This window comes from Stegodyphus dumicola, chromosome 6, assembly GCF_044657685.1.
Source record: "Stegodyphus dumicola isolate Sdum_Otavi_A_Nest chromosome 6, ASM4465768v1".
Taxonomy (NCBI): domain Eukaryota; kingdom Metazoa; phylum Arthropoda; class Arachnida; order Araneae; family Eresidae; genus Stegodyphus; species Stegodyphus dumicola.
In genome coordinates, this window is record NC_140773.1 from 212,878,635 (window position 1) to 212,898,213 (window position 19,579).

The 19,579-nt window shown below is 30.0% G+C and overlaps 1 protein-coding gene across 2 annotated transcripts in view; it reads right to left on the bottom strand.

The window, feature by feature from the left end:
• Positions 1-1,650: 1,650 nt before the first annotated feature.
• LOC118195436 (beta-1,3-galactosyltransferase 5-like) overlaps positions 1,651-19,579 on the bottom strand; it is a 269,223-nt gene continuing 251,294 nt past the window's right edge. For both annotated transcript variants that reach the window (XM_085819487.1, XM_035366742.2), the window contains 2 exons: positions 14,729-14,873; positions 1,651-11,236 (listed from right to left, as the gene is read on the bottom strand). In XM_085819487.1, coding sequence (XP_085675613.1) covers positions 10,504-11,236; positions 14,729-14,873 — 878 coding nt within the window. In that variant the 3' untranslated portion in view covers positions 1,651-10,503. The remainder of the gene's footprint in view (positions 11,237-14,728; positions 14,874-19,579) is intronic.

The window sequence follows — 19,579 nt, forward strand, 5'->3', positions numbered from 1 at the left end:
AATATAAATGTTGAATAAATAATGAGTTCAAAATTATATAAAATACGAGACATTGTCTATTCTGTATTACTTTAATTATTAAGTAATCTTAAATCAATAATCAAACACCTTTCTGATCTGGCTTGGTTAACTGGTTAAGACAAGAGTAGCCAGAGTTATCTGCCAATGGGGGGGATGCTTTCATGGATGACTTTCTAAGGGAAAGTGGCTCATATTGAGGTTGCGCTTGGGAAAAAGTATGAAAGCCCCCATGCCATCCGACCGTTAGCCTGAATAAAACTATCACTATTCAGTGGGTTTATCTACTATGGCAATGGTAATTAAAAAAATCTGGTTACTATTATTTCATAAGAATATTAATTATTATCGAATAGTATTTTTGTAACTTGATTTTTATTTTACAAAAATGCTAATAGTGGAAAAAATACTTAATTTTTTATTACGGTTAGTTAAAAAAAAAGTTGATTTCTTTAAAGGCGCGCTGTTCATAATATAAAAGTTGGTGAAACTGCTTTTCAGATGAATCTGTTGATAAAATCTCCGGGAACTAGCTAAAATTATTCAAGGGAAAAGCTACAATCCTGGTCAGATGCATAATGCAGAGGAAAGTGGTCTCTTCTGGAAACAAATGCTCAACACAAATTATATAGACAAATCATAGAAAATAGCTGGGGGTTTTAAGCAGTTAAGGAATGTGTGACCTTATTATTTTGTTCCAACGCTTCAGATCGTATACTTAAATTATTGCTGGCACACTAAGCCTTAAGCCCCCAATCTGTGAAACGTATAGATATCACTAAGAAGCCTGTTCACTGAATGGCAAACAAGAAAACCTGGGTGACGACTGTTGTCTTTGCAGACTGGTTTAACGAATGTTTTATTCCGGAAGTCATGTGAGAGGTCTCGAATTTAAAACTCTTCTGATTCTTGATAACAAGCCTGACCATCCAGTTTTTGAACACCCTAACTCTCAAATTTTACTTCTACCACCTCACACCACATCTTTGTTACAACCACTAGACCAAACTATATTTGCGGTAGTTAAAACCTATCATGTTAAATATGCATTCCAACACGTTGGGGATAAACTGAATGAAGAAACATTTAACAGCCATCGATATGTAGAAGAAATTCTCAGTTATGGATTGTATCAATTAATACGAACTAGCTTTAAATTTAACCAATAACTTCGAATGCACGATGAGAATTGCTTTGGCCTCAAATAGTAAATAAAAAAGCAAAGATCCCATCATCCCTTAAATGACTGAATTTCCCAGTATCTTTACAATGGTATACACAATTAGTGCAGCAGAATTCGATGATCTGTCGTTTGAAAATATTGAAGAATTATTAGTCGGCAAATCCGTAAGCAAGGATGAAATATTAGAGGTTGTCTTTGAGACTTTTATTTAGTTTCAGTTTTAATAAAAGTTAAAAGTTTTCATATTATTTTCAGAAATTAAAAATGCTTGATCACTTTTATCTATGTTCAGTGAATTTCACATTTTCAAAAACGTTTTTAAGTTACATATTTAAAATAATATTTTTGTAATTACGTAAAAGAAAGATTTTTTTTTTTATTTATTAGAAAGTAGATAACTCGATGAAGAACTCTGCTGATTGTAATTTGTTTTCATAAAAATGACTAGATGATTATATAAAAAAATTTATTGATTATTTGAGACAAATATAGATTTTAATACCAAATTTTCAGATCTTTCCACAATACAATCATGAACTGAAAATGCACAGTGCAAATGTAGATGCAAATACAAACACATACATAAAAATGATCATACACAAACACAAAAGAAGACAGATATATACCACAAACATAATATTTCCCTCATAAAAAGAACTTAAAAGCAAAATAATCCTGAGAAACATACTCCTAATTTCAAAAATAAGGAATGCAACACAGTATGATAGAGACTATGAATGAGGTAATATATAACTCAATTACAAAGAATCATTGGTACACATTCCAAAAATATGGGTATGAAATTCAATACTAATGGTCCACAATTTCACACATTAATAAATATTTTCAGCTGCTAGAGAAGAATAAATTCACACTATAAAAGAAATTTCTATTAAAAACACAAAATGTTTTTATTAATCTTATTTTAACTTTAAAATGATTACCCCTAGCTGCTAATAATGAGGGAATTTATATTAAAATTCATAATTAAAATTTACAATTAAATAATTGAAATTTTTTAGTACTATTCCTCATACTTTATAATCTGAATGACAAGTTGAGAATCAATTGGGGGGGGGGGGAATTCAGTTTCATAGAAGACATGATTAAGTTTGGTCCACACATAAAAATGTATTTATTCATCTTCATTTGTTTCTGTGATATTAAAACGTATTTTCTCAGATTAAAAATAATAAAAAAACTGAGATTTAACAATTTATATTTTAATAAAAATTTAGCTGACTAAAAATTACTTAATTATTAAAAATACAATACATTTTGACTGTGATCTTTTTATCATTAATCCTAAATTCTAATATAAGCCAGAAATTTTCATTTCAGTTTACGTTTACTGGATATCACTATTGTCTTGAGGTGAATGAATATATTTCTAAAGTGAAATTCTAAGTGAAAATTGTATTAATAATGAATAAGCTTTATACTTAGTATTCCAAATATAAGGAAATGAGAACAAGAAAAGAAAATGTGCAAACATTTTCTCTATTTATAAGATGCATCAATATCAGTACAGCCACAGCCACACATCTATGCATCTATCTCTATGTATAATTTAAGACATAGTCTCATTATGTAATGATTGAAGTGGGGTGAATATGAAGTGGGTCAAATTGAAACTCGGAATAAAAATTGCATGAAAATGTCACTCTTCTACTGTCATTAATTTTCAGTTATTAAGAAATGGTACATGTTTAACTTCAGTAGATCTGATGACTACCATTACATTTTGCCAAATTTTTCTACTTTGAATTACTATCACATTCATCCAAGTCATGATTCTGACTAGTAATGTCCTAATTCTAAACAGATTGTTTTAATTTTCAAGTTAAGCATCTAAAAAGCAAGACTGAGCTATGGTATTTGAGTTAAACATGGATCAATTCTAAGTAACTTAGTGAAAGCAAATTAAACTAAATTCTTAATTATTACATTATATGCAATAAATACACTATTCTTGGAAAAGATTCCATAAAGGGTGTGAAAAACATATTTAGGTAGTTCATTCTAACCATGGAAAGCATTTAATTCTGCAAGTTATAAGAGTTAATTAAAAAAAAATGAGTTAAATTAAATCTAACAAATTTTTACATGGAATATAGTAAAAAATAGAATATATAAACCATTATTTAAATGTGGTATTTATTCAGTACGATGAGATGCTTTTATAAAATTATATCTTGTAAATATACAGTTATATAATTAGAATTTCTTCATAATTAAAATATAACAGAAAAGACATTTTACAAGATTTTCAGCATATAAACACCATTGAATTAAACCCCTATTAAGTTGCTTTGAGGTGGAATGATTCAATAACAATAACTACTTCCTTTCAAATCTCACAAACAACTAAATAGAAGTGTTAAGAGTTTTTATAATAAGAGTTTCATAGCAGCTACATAAGCATACATTGAAGTTAAATTCATCTCTGATGTGCCTACCTTTTAAGGAAAAGAAACAGAACTTAACATAACTACTATGTCACACATATAAGACATTTTTCCAGTAGAAGATTGTTCTATTTTAACTGGAAACTTATCTTTTTTGTGTCTGTACTAGTACTTCTTAATAATGATAATTATATACATCATTTGTTACATAACATCTGTTTATTTACAGCAGAATATTGTAAATTATTTTTTAAGTAATTAAATAACTGTTAAAAAGATTTGGTTAAAATAGCTATATTTTTTAGCACGCATTTTCTTACAAATGTACTTTTTTGCTTTACAGTTATTATACTATTCCCAAAAGAGAAACAAAATTTATTGGAATAAAATAAATTTTCAAAAAAAATTGACTTTTTCAAATTAAAATACTAATCTCGTGATTACATAGTTTAGTGGTTTCCATTTTTAGTGCAAGACACACATATAGAATTTTTTTACTATGCCTAGCTGAAAATATTTTTAAAAAGTCACTCTGTAATGCAATAGCAAATACCATCTTTCATCATTCTTCAGACATAGAAGCAGATGTGAGTTTTTTTCAGGAAACAACAAGCAGATTACAATGACACAATATGCTCTCTAATCATAATAATAATGTTAATACAGAAAAATCCAAAAATAAATAATACTGACATGAAACAACAAAAACACAAAAGATAGAAAACATAAAAATAATAACTTAACCAAGGAATCATCTCATTTTGCAAAATAGCTTGCATGGATCATTTATTTTGTAAAAAAGGCAAATGATTACTTACGAAGCTAATAAGAATAGCAAAATTTATAACAGAAACAGTTATATAATGTTCTATTTGGCTTACATAACATTAGATGATAGAGATGTTACATTCACACATTAGAACTGGTAAGCATTTTGGCACACATGAAAAAAGCACCAGAAAAACAGTAGAAAGCTAAGATTTGGCACAAGATTCTTAAGCAGTACCCAGTAATGTAATAGACTTAAAAGCAAATAATTTCCATTCTTCAGTTCCATTTGCATGTTAGAAAAATATAAAACAATAAAATATATTTCTAAGCATAATGAACAGTATTTCAATGCAAGAGTGAACATCTTATAAAGGTAAATAAAAAAAATATATAGCCGGAAATGAATTACATGATGTACAAAATATTAAGTCAAGCTTTTAACAAAAATGTGTGATCCATTCTATTGCTATGCTATGACAACAGAGGAGGAGGTAATTATTCCATTTTTCATGGTAAAAATATGAAAATAAATTATTAAATGAAGAAGTAATTATATCATTCAAAATCAAGAGCAGATTATTTATAAATACTATAACAAATAAGAATAATTAAAAATTTGAATTATATTTGATTAAACCAGTGTCCAACTATTCAACTAATTAAAATAAACACTAAGGTGAAAACATGATAACTTTTCAGAAATTTTCAACCAGATAGTATGCTACATATATGAAGAAAATTAATGAATTAATTTTTTCATGCCAAGTAGAGTAATCTGTAATTGGCTCTGGTCCTTCAGCTTAATATGTTGCTAATTAACACCACCTAATTTGTTTGTTAACTAATGATAAGGTCGTACTGTGATTATGTTAGAAGTTTCAATTTCCAATGGCCAAAAATCTGCAAAGATTTTGTAAAATTTAAGGCATTCATAGATGGCAAAATTTTCTTGCTTACATCAAACCAATTATTACATTCAGCTTTCCAGTGTTTAAGAAGTTGGTGCTGTAATTATACTCATCAAAACAAACTACAAAACTACAGATAATTCTTGAAAAAGAGCTTGTGTTATGAAATTGCTAAAGCATTTGAAGATATAAATTAAGAAACAATCTTTTAGCTATGCACTAATATGAATGCTAATACACATTACTACATAAATTATTTATCTTAATTACTTTCTGGTGCTATTTATATTTTTTAAAAAATTGTAATTTTTTAGAAAATAAATATGTTAATGTGTAATTTTACATAAAAGTTATACGATAAAAAGAAAATTACTATAATTTAATAAAATCAATGATATTTCACTTGATGGATTATTTGAAAACAGAATGCAATCTTCAAGAATGGCAAAATTAGTGTTATAATATATTTAAATGAAACTGGAAGCACAGAATAATAAAATTAAGAAATAGAGTTTAATATTTCACAGCACATCCTTCATGCTATCTTATTTCATAAATAATTTACTTCATAATAATTCATCATCAGTGCTTCAAAAATAAATAAATAAGTTAAATGTACATACTCCTTCCTTATCAAAAGAAAGAAAAAACTTTGTAAAGTTTGAACAAAAAGAATCACCTAAGCAGTTGATTATCATTCACATAAACATACCAAACCTGCCATGATTACAAGACAAATTATGGCAAATCTACCTTTCTTTATTATACTTATTACCAAGGCCTAGATTTTGATAACATATGCATTCCTTTTTTTCATTTTATGAGTATTTTTCCCTTTTTAAATCATTTTTAAAGTTTCTAGAGCAATTTTGGGACCTTTTAGAGCATTTCAGAGCATTTTGAGGTATATTCTAGCAGTTCCCTTGAAATAACTCTGTCTCAACTCCTATGAACTCATTTTTACTAGGCAGGCATAGTGCAATGTGTTAATATGTACTCTGGATTTGAATTAATGCCAAAGAAATAAAAAAAAAGTGATTGCAGACAATTTATCAGTGTTTGAAAAATCACTAAATATTTTATCTCCAACATGATGATGTGTTGCTCTTTTTAGCGATGCTGCACCATACATGGTTAAAATAGAAAAATCAATAAAGATATTTTATTCCACGCTAGTGTATGTGACCATTCGCATGATGCACCATCTTGCTAAAGAAATCCCTGCTAATTATATCGATCTTGACAGGTTTGTATCTAACATAAAGAAAATGTTCTTAAAAGCATTATCATATAAAGTGTTTTAAACCCACAGCTCCTAATCTACCTTTACCACTGAAACCTGTTATAATATGTTAGGGAACAGAGCTCAACGTAAGCATGAATTACAATGAACAATTCAAAAAGTCAATTACGAATAGTTTTGATGTGAATAATGCTACTTCATTTCAAATTGCACAGAATAATTTCTCCATAAACAAAAATTGAGGGAAATCTTTCATACACCAGATCCTATTCCAGGATCCTAATTCAACTATTAAATCCTTACCAGAGCAAAAATGGAACTTGTTGATGCAATAAATTACATCAATATATTAGCCAATGTTTTATAAATTATAAAAGACAAAGGTTCAAATTCTGCATCTACTAAATTCAGCATTGTTTTGACTAAAAACTGTGGCTTTTCAAACTATGAGAAAAATATCCCTTATTTTGATAGGAGAAAACTTAAGAACAATCAACAATAAGTAATATAGTCCCCCCCCCCCAAGTATACTCTAATAACTCCAGTAAATATCAAGAGAAACTTCTTACGATATAAACTTATATACTGACAACAGAAGACATTTCCCTTTTCAAAACATAAAGAAGCATTTTATAATTTGGCAATTTGAATATATTTGAGTAAAACTGAAAATTCAGAAAAAATTGAATTCAAGTGTTCAGTATGTACAACTGTTTGGGTTTACGTCATTTGTCAATGTTTGTCAATTGCGTCATTTTATATAGCACTATTTTTTATACTGGTGTGTGTGGGGAGGGGGACTTTTTTATTTTTTCTTGGTATTTTTTTCCATTTTAAGAGCATTTTCTATGAATTCTTAAAAGTATTTTCAGTGAATTGTTAAGTCATCAAAACAAGGGCTCAGACCAATATAAGCATTTTCTATATCACTTCACAGCAGAACAGAGGTAAAAACCAAATACTGGAACGTATTTAGAACAAATTGGAAGACATTTACACAAATCACAATATTTTGAATACAAGAAAATTTTGTTATTCTGTGAAGCAATGGAATTATTCAAATAAAAAGTTATTTAAAAGCCAGAACCTTAAAATGAAAGATCATAAAATAAAAAAGATATGTAAAGAAAATTTAGAGAACATAACCTAATTCTTGAAACTGACATAAATGGCAATAAAATGTATAAAAATTTAATTTAGTGCATAAAATTTATAAAAATAATACTCATACCAATTTAGAAATTGCCAATCCTATTAGCTATATCATTAAAGAAATAAAAAAATCTTTCATGCATAGCAATAAAGTAAGCAAAAGATACAAATTGAAGTTAAGTTTGAGAATAAAAAGTATGAGTTTAATATGTGAATTGTGTGCAAACTAGTTGTAATTTAATTTTATATCTTAAATAAATGCATAATGCACTATAAAATCTTCGATTCTAAATATCAGTAGCAGCAGATTTATACAGGATCCGTGATGTATAATATCTACGAGTCTTCACTGATAAAAAGTAAAATTATTTATACACATATTTTACAATAAACTATGATAATTTACTAATAAAACAAACAGCCTACTAGAAATACTGTTAATATGAAGGCTAAATTATTAAATATTCAATTTTAACATTAATTAGGCCCATTTTATTTCCTTCCAAAACACCTTTATAATATAATTTAAATATTTTCTTTAGAAAATAAAATGAAGGAAGGAAGGGGAGGGGGGAAAGCAGCAGCTTTTACAATACAAAAAAAGAAATACGTAAACACTGTATTTGATACAAGATATCACTACAAAAGAAAAATATGAAAATTTAACTGGCAGTTTTCATCTTAATAATTTAAATGGCAAGATAAATTTGAAAAGTTAAAACAGATATACAAATAAAACAGAAACACAAAAATTTATGAATTCAAATTTGTAACTGTACCCTTGTTATCTCCAGGAAATAACACTTAGAAGAAAATTTTTAGGATGATTCTATAAACATGATAAGCCAACAAGTCATAAATATTAACAGTTTCATCCCCCAAAGTTTTAACTAGTGTAACACGCAAGCAGAAAATCTGGCATCTAGATTATTAGAGAAGCTGCCTTTACAGTGTTCATGCAGGTGATTTAATGACATTCAATTTCAGAAAGTTACATCACTTTTGATAAACTCAATATCAGTTAAAAATTTATTTTAACAATTGTGCATAACAATAGGAATTTCTTATGAGAAGGATTTCTACATTTAAAATTGATATCATTACATAAAATATTTCATTATTTGGTCAAATGAAGTAAAATCACATTCAAATGTTTATCATGTTATCAACAAAGGAAAATTATTAGAATTGACATTTTGTTAATGCATCAAGAATTACACAAAAAGGGACTATTAACAACACACAAGGTCCATATCACAGGAGAGAATACCTCCAGAAATACTTTGAAAACTTTGGGCAAACATCATATGTCTTTCCAAAACTATCACAGCAAAAAAGTGGATCAACGTAGTTTCTACCTGTAAACATTTAACTCTTATATAAAGGTAGAAATCTACCAAACTTCAACCTGAACCCTTGTTTGCAACATAAGAAGTCACTCCATGAATACATTAATGAGAATAAAATATATTACATACATAATATTAGAAAAATTAAATTGCTGGAAATATAGTGAATTTATATTAAAATCCTCTAAAGCTACATTAAAACAATTATAATTAATAACATTTTTAAAAATATAAAAATAATGTACTAAAGTATTACATTAAATGCAAAATGCACAAAGAAATTTGCATATAAACAAACATACTCTAATTCTTAAGACTTCTGCATCTAAAAATTATAATTTTCTGTGCTATTATACTATATTTGCATGCATATATTTCATTTTTGAATCATTTTAAAGAAATCACAAGAAATAAATAAGATAGCAGCAGGAAAAAAATTATCAATGAAAATAATTTCACTGCTCATAATACTCTCTTATACTTCTTTTGCCATTAATAAATTGGTAAGGCTTAAATACAGCTGGAGCCCAAAGGAGCTGGGCTCTGGTACTTCTCAGTTTATAAGCAAAATTACAATTCCAGATAAAGTGCACTGGAACACTAAATAAGATCAGCTACACTGCTTTATGTGATAATTTAACTGCCCTGTTAGCAAGAAATTTTGTTGTTAATGCAATTTTCTTTTATGAATTATAAAAACTAGTACTTATACGTTAACTATTGAATTTATTTCTCACTTTCCCAGGAAGAAGAAAAACATGTGGGAAAGCTACAGTGTTACAGGTATCTGGTCAAGAAGATTTTTAAAGAATTAGGAGTAAAAATAAGAAAATAGTATTATCTAAGCATGAAGAATACTGTTTAAAACACTTACATTTCTTCTTATTAAGGGTAGGATGTTTTGTTATCATTAATTTACTTAGCTCTCAATTATTTTCCTTATTTCCTGTAACTTTCTACGATATACTACTTTAATTCTATTTAGTATCCCTCTAATTAATATTTGATTTATTTCTTTATATTCAATTTTAATTAGTCATTATTATTCAGCCTTTATTTATTATAATTTATTTAGTTTTGGTTCCTGTTTCCTCATATTCTTTCTCCCACAGGGTTCTGACAGTTCTAATTTTAATAACCCTGCGAATTTGAAAAAACAATTTCTTAAAAAAATATTCATCTTTATGTACTTGATGCAATAGCACAGAAAATTAAAATTAAGAAAACAGTCTTCACATTTTATTACTTTAGCAAAACTTTATAAAAGATTAGTCACAACAAGATTCTTCAAGATACTAAAACATATGATTAATGTTTTTGTCATGTTAAAAAAATGATACAGTGAATTACTTTAAGCCTGTCATATTTTACACACAACACATATTTTAGAAAGAATTAGAAGTGGGTATGAAACATGCTCTTAAAGTATTTAATAGAGTGACTCACAACATAATGATTAGAAGGACATATGCTACCTGTAAGATACCAGTGGTCGATGATAGTACTGCATTGTTCGATTCCAAAGAGCAAATATTGTGTCTGCATCTGAATTAGGATGACCAAACAAGTAAGGCCTGACTATATCTTCACTGTTCAGCCATTTGTCCATGTCCACAGCTGTTAGTGCTAGCTTTTCTGTGAAATCAACATGAGAAATACCTACACGACTTGCCAATGTACCAGTCACATGAACATCATCTACCCAAAAATATGGTACTTTGGAAGACAAAAGGTACAATTTGAAAACAACATCAGGACTCATAAGTACACCCCACCCTGAACAGTATGTAGGATATTTTCGACCAGGATATTCCTTGAAACTCACTCGCCATTTGCTGCGTTGGCTACGTTTCACATGAGGTGATCGAATCAAGTAACACATCATTAGATTAGCTACACTTTCAGATTCGCCAAAGACATCTTTAAGGAAAGATGCAAGTTGAAATATATCAACAAAGATATCATCATCAGTTTTAAAAACAAAGCGGGCTTGACGACAAAAATATGTGACCCACTTCAATCCCATGACATGTTTGTAAGTTAAATTACGATAGCTGTCAACAAAATTACCCTGCACAACATCTTGATAGAGATCATTTTCTTCTTTAATACGACGTTGGATCTCAGGATCTGAAACTGTTCCTAGTAAGAAAACTACTCGCATTGGATCACGAGAAAGATTTTCTTCACGGCCCCATGTGTCCCTGAAAAATATAAAGAAATAAGTGTATCTAAAGTGGTTAAAAATATAACATAAATATTAAAATGTTATTCAAGCTTATCTCAGATTAATTTTCAGAAATTACTAATGCAGTAGTTCATATTTTTAAATCTGCCCTTGAAAACAGTATTGTAAAATAATACAGTAAAAGTTTATTGATACAAACAATATTCTTTAATAAATTGCAACAAAATCCAGTTCAAATACAACATACAAGGCAGAAAATTTCACTTTATTGTAACTAAATCTGCAAACATAAAAATGTGTTCAAATTGTGTTTCTTTATTTTCCCCATTACATTTTAATAATACTTACTCAGTGAAATGAAGTTCTTTTAGAACTTCCAATAAATTCAAGGATACTTCTTCCATGCAGTAATTCATTTTCTTTTGACACAAAATTACATTTTACTAATGCTTTATTGAGAAGGATTAAAATGACTTGAAATTAGGCTTAAAAAATTTCACATAGTGAAATTTAAAAATAATCTTTCTTATCCACATTTCTCTGAGTCAGACTTCACTTTATTATCTTACAATTACTTTAATCAAATCAAAGGATTATGTATGAGTAATCATCTCAACCCAGTACTTATTATTTGCATTATTTTAAGGTCAAATTATTTGAAAACTATTTTTTTTTTTTTTTTTTTTTTCATTTTCAGTTGGCTGTGTTGATGACATCTTTATGCTTTTTGCCAGTAATGAAGAAGGTTTAACAAAGATTTTAATCTACTACAAATTTAACTGATATAGCCATTCAGTTTAAATTTTGGAATTGAATTGGACCTTGGTCCTTTCTTTGGTACTCTAATTATCCACAAGAAACTTGATTTTAGCACTATTCTTTATTGCATAATATTTTTTTTTTTTTTTTTTTTTTTTTTTTTTTTTTTTTTTGCTTGCTTTCCATGCATAATTTTGTAATCCTGCTAAACAAAACATGGTTTCATTTTTTTCTTTCAATACAGCTGAAATGTTTTGTTATAACAATTCCAAATTTGGGTTTCCAGATGCTAATATTCAAGTGGAGGACTATGTTATTCAGAATTTGATGTCATGAGGTACTGATGTTTTTTCACAATGTGAGAAACATACATTTATGCAGATTCTTCATTATTTAATTTCTTTAAATATAATGCAGTGCTCTAATATTTGGTGGCAACAATCTGAAAAGTGATTCATACTTTTATACTGAAACAATGCAAAATGACAAAGCGAAATTAATAGACCTTCTGGGAAAATTGTCGTTTCGGGCTAATAAAAAGAGTAAAATAAAACATTTCTTTTTAAACTAAAATGAATTGACTAAATCATTAAACCTTTTTTAATTTACCAATTGCATATTACATTCATTTTATTTTTTATTTCATTTCAAAAATGCTATTTTTTATTAAATGATATATTATGAGTAAATAATTTTATAAATATTATGAGTAAATAATTTTAAAATGTGTGACATAAGTGTGAAGAATAATATTTTGTACTATATGAGTCAGGCAAATATGAGAAGTTATAGTTTACTGTATATGGCTTCTACGATGATTTAGTAATTTAAAATTAGGATCTTTTTCTTCATGATATGAAGTTATGGCATTCAATATATATTACAGATTATTTAAGTTTTCTAACAAGTAAACAAAGTAACAAAGTAAACAAACTCAAAACAAGTAAATTTTGTTTCTCGACTTAGTCAGTAAGCTGTGTTAATGAGCATCAGCACAGCATAATGATTTTCTGACAGGGAGCTAAGAGACGAATCAAAATTAGATGCTTTACAGTGGAAATGATTCATATAATCATCAAAGACTGAAAGCTGTATGAGATCAGTTTCCTAATAAAAGAAATATTAAAAAAATTAATAAAAGATATGCCACTTAAAAGTGTGTACTTATATGAATTTATATAGATGTTTAATTCTTAAAGGAAGCAAAACCAATGACAGTCTCTTCTTAGTTACCATTTAAAGATTCTAAAAATTTAAATTAAAATGTTACTATACAGAAATTCTATTTAAATAAATAGTATGATCTATTTCCAATATAAACAGTATATGCAAAGAAGCCATTGATTTGATCATCATTAATGTGAACATCATTAATGTAACTAGTGCAGCTCCCCCACGTGTATCACTACCAAATATTTTCAGAATAAATATTTCTCCCAGTTAAACCTTGCTTAACTGGGAAAAAACATACATACACTTTCTGTTCCCCCCTTTTTTTTGGGGGGGGGCGTTTGTGTTAACAGAAATGATATTGGAATTTTATGATATAATTATAATGAAGTGGCTGTTGCCATGTGGAATAAATAAGTCAAATAACTGAGTTATTATTTTAATGCTATACTAAGAAAGCTGAATTCAGCCTGAGAGTTAGATCTTAGAAGTTTACGCACTTAGGGTTAAACTTAGTAGTTTATGCATAAATTTCTAAGAGTATGATTTTTCCAGATTCTCATGAATAATGACCTAAACATTACAGGATTCATGAAGAGTTATTACTATGTAAAAAATATGCAGATTCTCTTTACATCTCATTAAAAATCAGAATAACTTAGTTAACAGAAGAGTACTACAGCAACTGATAACCATATCTCTAATTAATTAGTAATACAACTCTTGGTTTGCATGTAACTTAACTAACAAATATGATGCATACATTTAAAATTATCCAAAAGAGAAGCCATACACATGTATGTTACTTATGAAGGAAACTTTCAAAAATTCACACAGGCAGATATTTTAGTCCCCAACTATAACTTTTCATGGCTTTCACGGCTTTAACTTTTCAAATATTGATCAGTGAGAAAAGTGATCTGAGTCTCACCAACAAATATCATTTCTTCAAGATTAATGTTAATTTCTGGTTTTAATCTGGTTAACATTTTTTTGGACGAACTTAGCTTTAATATGCAGTTAAAAAAAAAAAAAAAATTTGTTTGTGATAACGAAAAGGAAGAAAGACCTCTGTCAGATTCTTACAAAAAATGTAGGAAAATATCTTTAAAATTAATGCCAAAATAAAATTTTTGATGACTTTAAAGTTAATGTGTTTCACTACATTTTTTACTAATGCAATTTACTATTTATCCATGATTTGTAATTAATTACGATTATTCTGGTAGAATGTTATAATGCTGATATTTAGTATGAATTCAGATATAAATTTCAAGTACTAATTACTATAAATTTTGAATGAAAATTTTTTCTGAATTTTCAGTTACATTAAAATTTTCTTTCTAATGACATATTAAATTTAATTTATGCACATAAATTATAATGACATGCACAAGAAGTAATTAAATTAAGTACAACTTTTACATAATATAATGGATAAAGTATATGATAAATAATACTTTAATGCAGAAAAATATGCATTTCTGTTTTCATCAAACATACTGCCAAGAAAAAATACTATATAAACTAAAAACTAAAAAAGCAGTTAAGTTCTTCTTAAGGAAATACAATAACTCACCTGATAACCTGACGTTTGCGAAAATTGGTAGGAGCAGAGTGAATAAATATTACAAGAAAAATTGAGTCATCTCCATCACAACGCTTGTTATTTATAAGGAACTTGAAGCCAGGAGAATCAACTAGCCACTCTAAGTCATTTATTCCTATGTATAAAGAATGCAAAAATTTAAAAAGTGTTTCTGGGAGAAAATAGGTAGCTTAAATATGAACAGAATACATTTATACAAACAGTCTAATTCTATACATTTATTAATATTAAATTCTGAACAAGAAGACCAAATCCCTTAGTATTTGAAGATAATAATGAAAATAGTAGTAATTAAAAAGTTATTATAATTACTATCATTTTACATATAGTATATAAAATGTATGTTTCCATAATAAATATATTTTTAATACTAAACATCTATTAAATTATATACAAGCAAATAATATACAGATGTTAACAAAATCTCTATGGCTTTTATATACATTAGCTAGGAAAAGATCCATTCATATAATTACATACACTGCATAAATCATTTACTAATAAAGGCATACAGAATCTATTAATTGAGTAAATCCATTTTAATACCTATTCTGATTTATTGATTTAGAAGTTTTTATAAATTCATGGTATGAAATTTAATCAATACTGAAAGAAAAGTGTTGCTATCTTTACAGAATAAAACATTCACTGTAAGGTACAAATGAAGAACTTAGAAATCAAGGTTTTAATTTTAGCAGTGCTCATTTAGGTAGAAAACAAATTTTGATCTGAACAGATCTTACTCTGATTTCCTTTGTTATGGATTAGCACAAAAATGAAAGATGTCAATAAATTTACCTAAAAAAATTGGAAGCTTTAAAGTTCAAATAAAAGTTTAATGCTTTTTATAAACAATTAAAAAATTTCATACCTCAACAGAAATATATTTGAAAAATCTAAGAATGGTTCTGTTCTCTAATATAAGTATTTAATAATAATTCACCAAATTATGATTTTCTGGTTGTTTTTAAACTAAAATATTTAGAAATAAGAAACTGTAGGTCAATTAATATACTTTTCCCTCAAATTTTGACATCAATTCTAATAATCTGATGTGATTTTAGTCCTTTTTCTTGGTGGGGAAGAAGGGCAAACATTTGGCTAATACATAGAATTCTGAATTGTGAGCTGTCAGTGAGAACTTTTAAGTGTGATAGGTGGCATTTCGAAACATATAAAATCATGTGAAAGAAAGATTACAAAACTTAAGTTATAGAAAGGGAAACTTTAAACTTAATCAAAAATTCAACTAATTATTCCAATATTAAGATGATTATATCTGGGGTTCCTGAGCCAAATTTATCCAGTTTTTACATAGATGATTTTTCATAACCAAACAAATTCAAAACTATTCATTATTCTGATGTCACAGACATTTTAATCAAATCGTTAGCATCCAGCAAAGCAACTACAATGTTTAAGAATACCATTTCCATTGTGTCATAGGGTAAAAAATAGAAGATGCTAATAAATGCCGCAAAAAAGTAATCTGCTAGTTTTTCATAAGCATAAAACGAGAGATCCTCTGAATGACAGTTTCATAAATGAAAGCAAAATACTTCACTGCTCTCGTGTTAAATATTTCGTAGTTATTCTCAATGTATTTAAAAATTACTTACATCAATAATGATATTTTGAATTTAGTTTTAAGATTTTATAACTGTAAGAGCCATTCCTCATATTTCATTAACAAAAATATGGCCGGCTGATAAATATATGCAATTAATCAATATGTTTACGTGTTCCGACGAATGAAAGTCACTATACGGACTGACTCCCCCTCGTATTGAGAGGTTATCACACATGGCTACAGACCCTGCTAGACGGGACTTTTCCGAGAAACGAAATTCTGGTAGCACTGGTTTAAACAGGATTCCTAGAAAAAAGAGCCCCGCCTGAACAAAGTCCCGCCTAGCTACGGAAGCAATGTTGCGGCTACGCGGGATTTTTCAAACCTCACCGAAAATGCCTCGGGTCCCGGGTAGAAACAACCAATCAGACTAAAGTTCTGCTTCTGAAGGATCACGTGATCCCGATTTGAGCGATAATCGATTACTGTTTGGCGTTCAAGTCTTTGTAGTAAGTAAGAATGGTAACCTAGATACGTGTGTTTCCTGGAATTGTGCGGGTTCTGAGAATTGTCCCTTTCGACATCAAGTCCCACGTAGCTGAAACATAATGTGATTGGGACTTTAGGCGTGAGGGAAGTGAATCAAAAGCATTTCCCAAAAGAGATGATTATGCAAACTCAGCTTGCCACAGGGCTAGGTACCCAGTCCAGGACATTATAGACTTCAAATTGAAATCTCTCTTTGCCACCCAGTTGTTGAACTGGCAATTCAGGGTCCCCACTCCCTGGTGCACAGAGACCATGAAGCGGAAAGACACTAAAGCCATATCCTGGTCGTTGCGATACCTACTCAGAAGGCCGAAACTATTCCTTGCGCATTCTGGCAAGTAGGTTGCTTTATTGCTTTCATGCGACATGGCTATGCTTAATTTGCCAAGAGTAATGGCTGCTATAAGCTATGTTGACCTAAGATCCGATAGGAACCTCGCAAGCAAACAGTCAAGTAAAATTTAGGGAGAAAACGGAGGAAGGTAAGTAAAAGGGATACCATGGTCTCATAGTTATGCAGAAAAACAGTGTCATCAATGAAGAGTATACATATATCCCAGAGAATAAAAACCAAAAGTAATTACTATTAGTTAAAGGGAATAAAGATAAACTGAACGGTATCGACACAGGCAATTGTTATGACTACTGATAATAAGTAGTAAATCCCAGAGAAGATTCAACCAAAAGTAAAATACAAAAAGTTATGTACAAAACAAATTCAATATAAAGCATTGCACGAGAACGTAAATAACAGCCTATGTAAGGAAACTGTGGTTCTTCATCCATTGCGCAGTTAATGGTCTAATACTAACCTCATCAGTAATGGCAACAGAGCGGAGTGATTCGCGAAAGTTTCTTTTAGTGCACTTCAGTTTTCATCTGAAGAACTCATCATTATACTTTTATAAGTAGTCTGAAACACCACATATTTCTAGATCACCATGCAGAAGCATATTCGTGATGAGACAATGAGCATTTGTAATCATTCCCAAAAATTATCATTTTCAACAATTTGAAGCTTGTTTGGATCACTTCGGGTGCAGTTGCCCACGCTGTGGAGGCAAAACACATAATACAGCGCAGGATTGTCGTGTATATTTGTCTCTTCTTGAGAAGACCATAGCCTTTCCCTACGAAAACTTGAAGATTATTAGTCATAACCCGTACCATGCCGGGGACATAGTTGATATGTATTACCCAGGGAAAGCGTTGATTAAAATGAACCCCCAGATAGCTGACCTTGTCTACTCTTGGCACTTGTTGACTGAAGAGGTAAAGTGGTTGTACAATCACCTTTTTGACTGATGCTCTTGCCTCTAACCAGCCACTGAGATTTAGTTGCACTGATAGCAATTTTCCATTTACAGCACCAGTCTTCTACTTACCAGTACAAAGTCCTGGAACTTGTGAATGGCATTATTAGGCTGGATTGAACTGGCAGCTATCGCAGTATCATCTGCCCAGCATCATGTACTTGTCCAGATTGCCTATAAAAACTCCGCTGCATGTAAAAAAAATGCAACACAGGCCTAAGACAGGAGTCATGTGGGACACTTGAGATGATCCTCCAATAAGGAAAGTAGGCATTGACTCAGTTTGCAGTGAAGAGCCTATCTGATAGATACGATTTCAGGAGAAGGATCAGCTCCTTTTAGAAGTTGAAATAGATCAATTTGTAAATGAGCCCCTCATGCCGGACGCAGTCGAATGCTTTCGCCGCATCTATCATGAGAAAAGCACTGCAACACTTATGACTCAGAGCTGCACCTACGAACTCTACGAATCCAAAAAGCTGCTTAGAGGTAGGTGTTGCACGTGGTTGCGGCTGTGTGCAACAACAAACTATGCATATTGGAATTTGCCAGTGCTTTTAAGGATGAATTCATAACATGCCATAAGAGCCAATTTTTGATAACAAAAACATTTAATCACATCACAATATTAAAACTTAATTACTACATTCGACAGACAATCACGTTGGAGGAAGCGAGCGACCAACCGCATAGACGACGCGTGACTGTGTGTCGCCGAAACCACCTTCGGTTACAATTAGTGATAACGGCGCGCGGTTGGCGAGTACAACACATGTTTACAGAGTCGCCACAGTACTCGCCCTCCAGTGGCAACGAATTAAAGGTACCGAGGGTTAAATCGGACTCTACGTCCGGAACGTGTATACTGAGGAGCACTTGTTTTCTGGGATCCAGGCACAGGAACTGACGTAGTAGCAGATGTTGGTGTAGACCCAATAGATGAAGGTGCCTTCGAAGGAGGTGGGACTGATGTACCAGTCTCGACAGTTTGTGGTGCTAAGATAAAGGCTGGTTTGAGACGATCAAGGCTCACCACTGTCTCTTTGTCGCCGATTAGTATCCGATAGTTCTTGGATGTGCGACTTAGAACTAGGTGTGGGCCTGTATAGGTAGGCTCCAAGGACTTTTTTGATGCATCACACCGTAAGAACACATGTGAGGATGTAGCAAGTTCTTTAGGCACAAAGACAGGTCTTGAAGAATGTATGCTTGTGGGCTTAGGATATAATGCAGCCATGGTTTCACGCAATTGTTTGAGGAATGCATGGGGCTGGACACTGACTCCTAACAACACCGTAGGAAGGATATCAACCCAGTGAATAGCAGTATGGCATCTAATGGCCTGTTTAAGAGAGCGATGGAACCTCTTAACAAGTCCATTGGAATTCG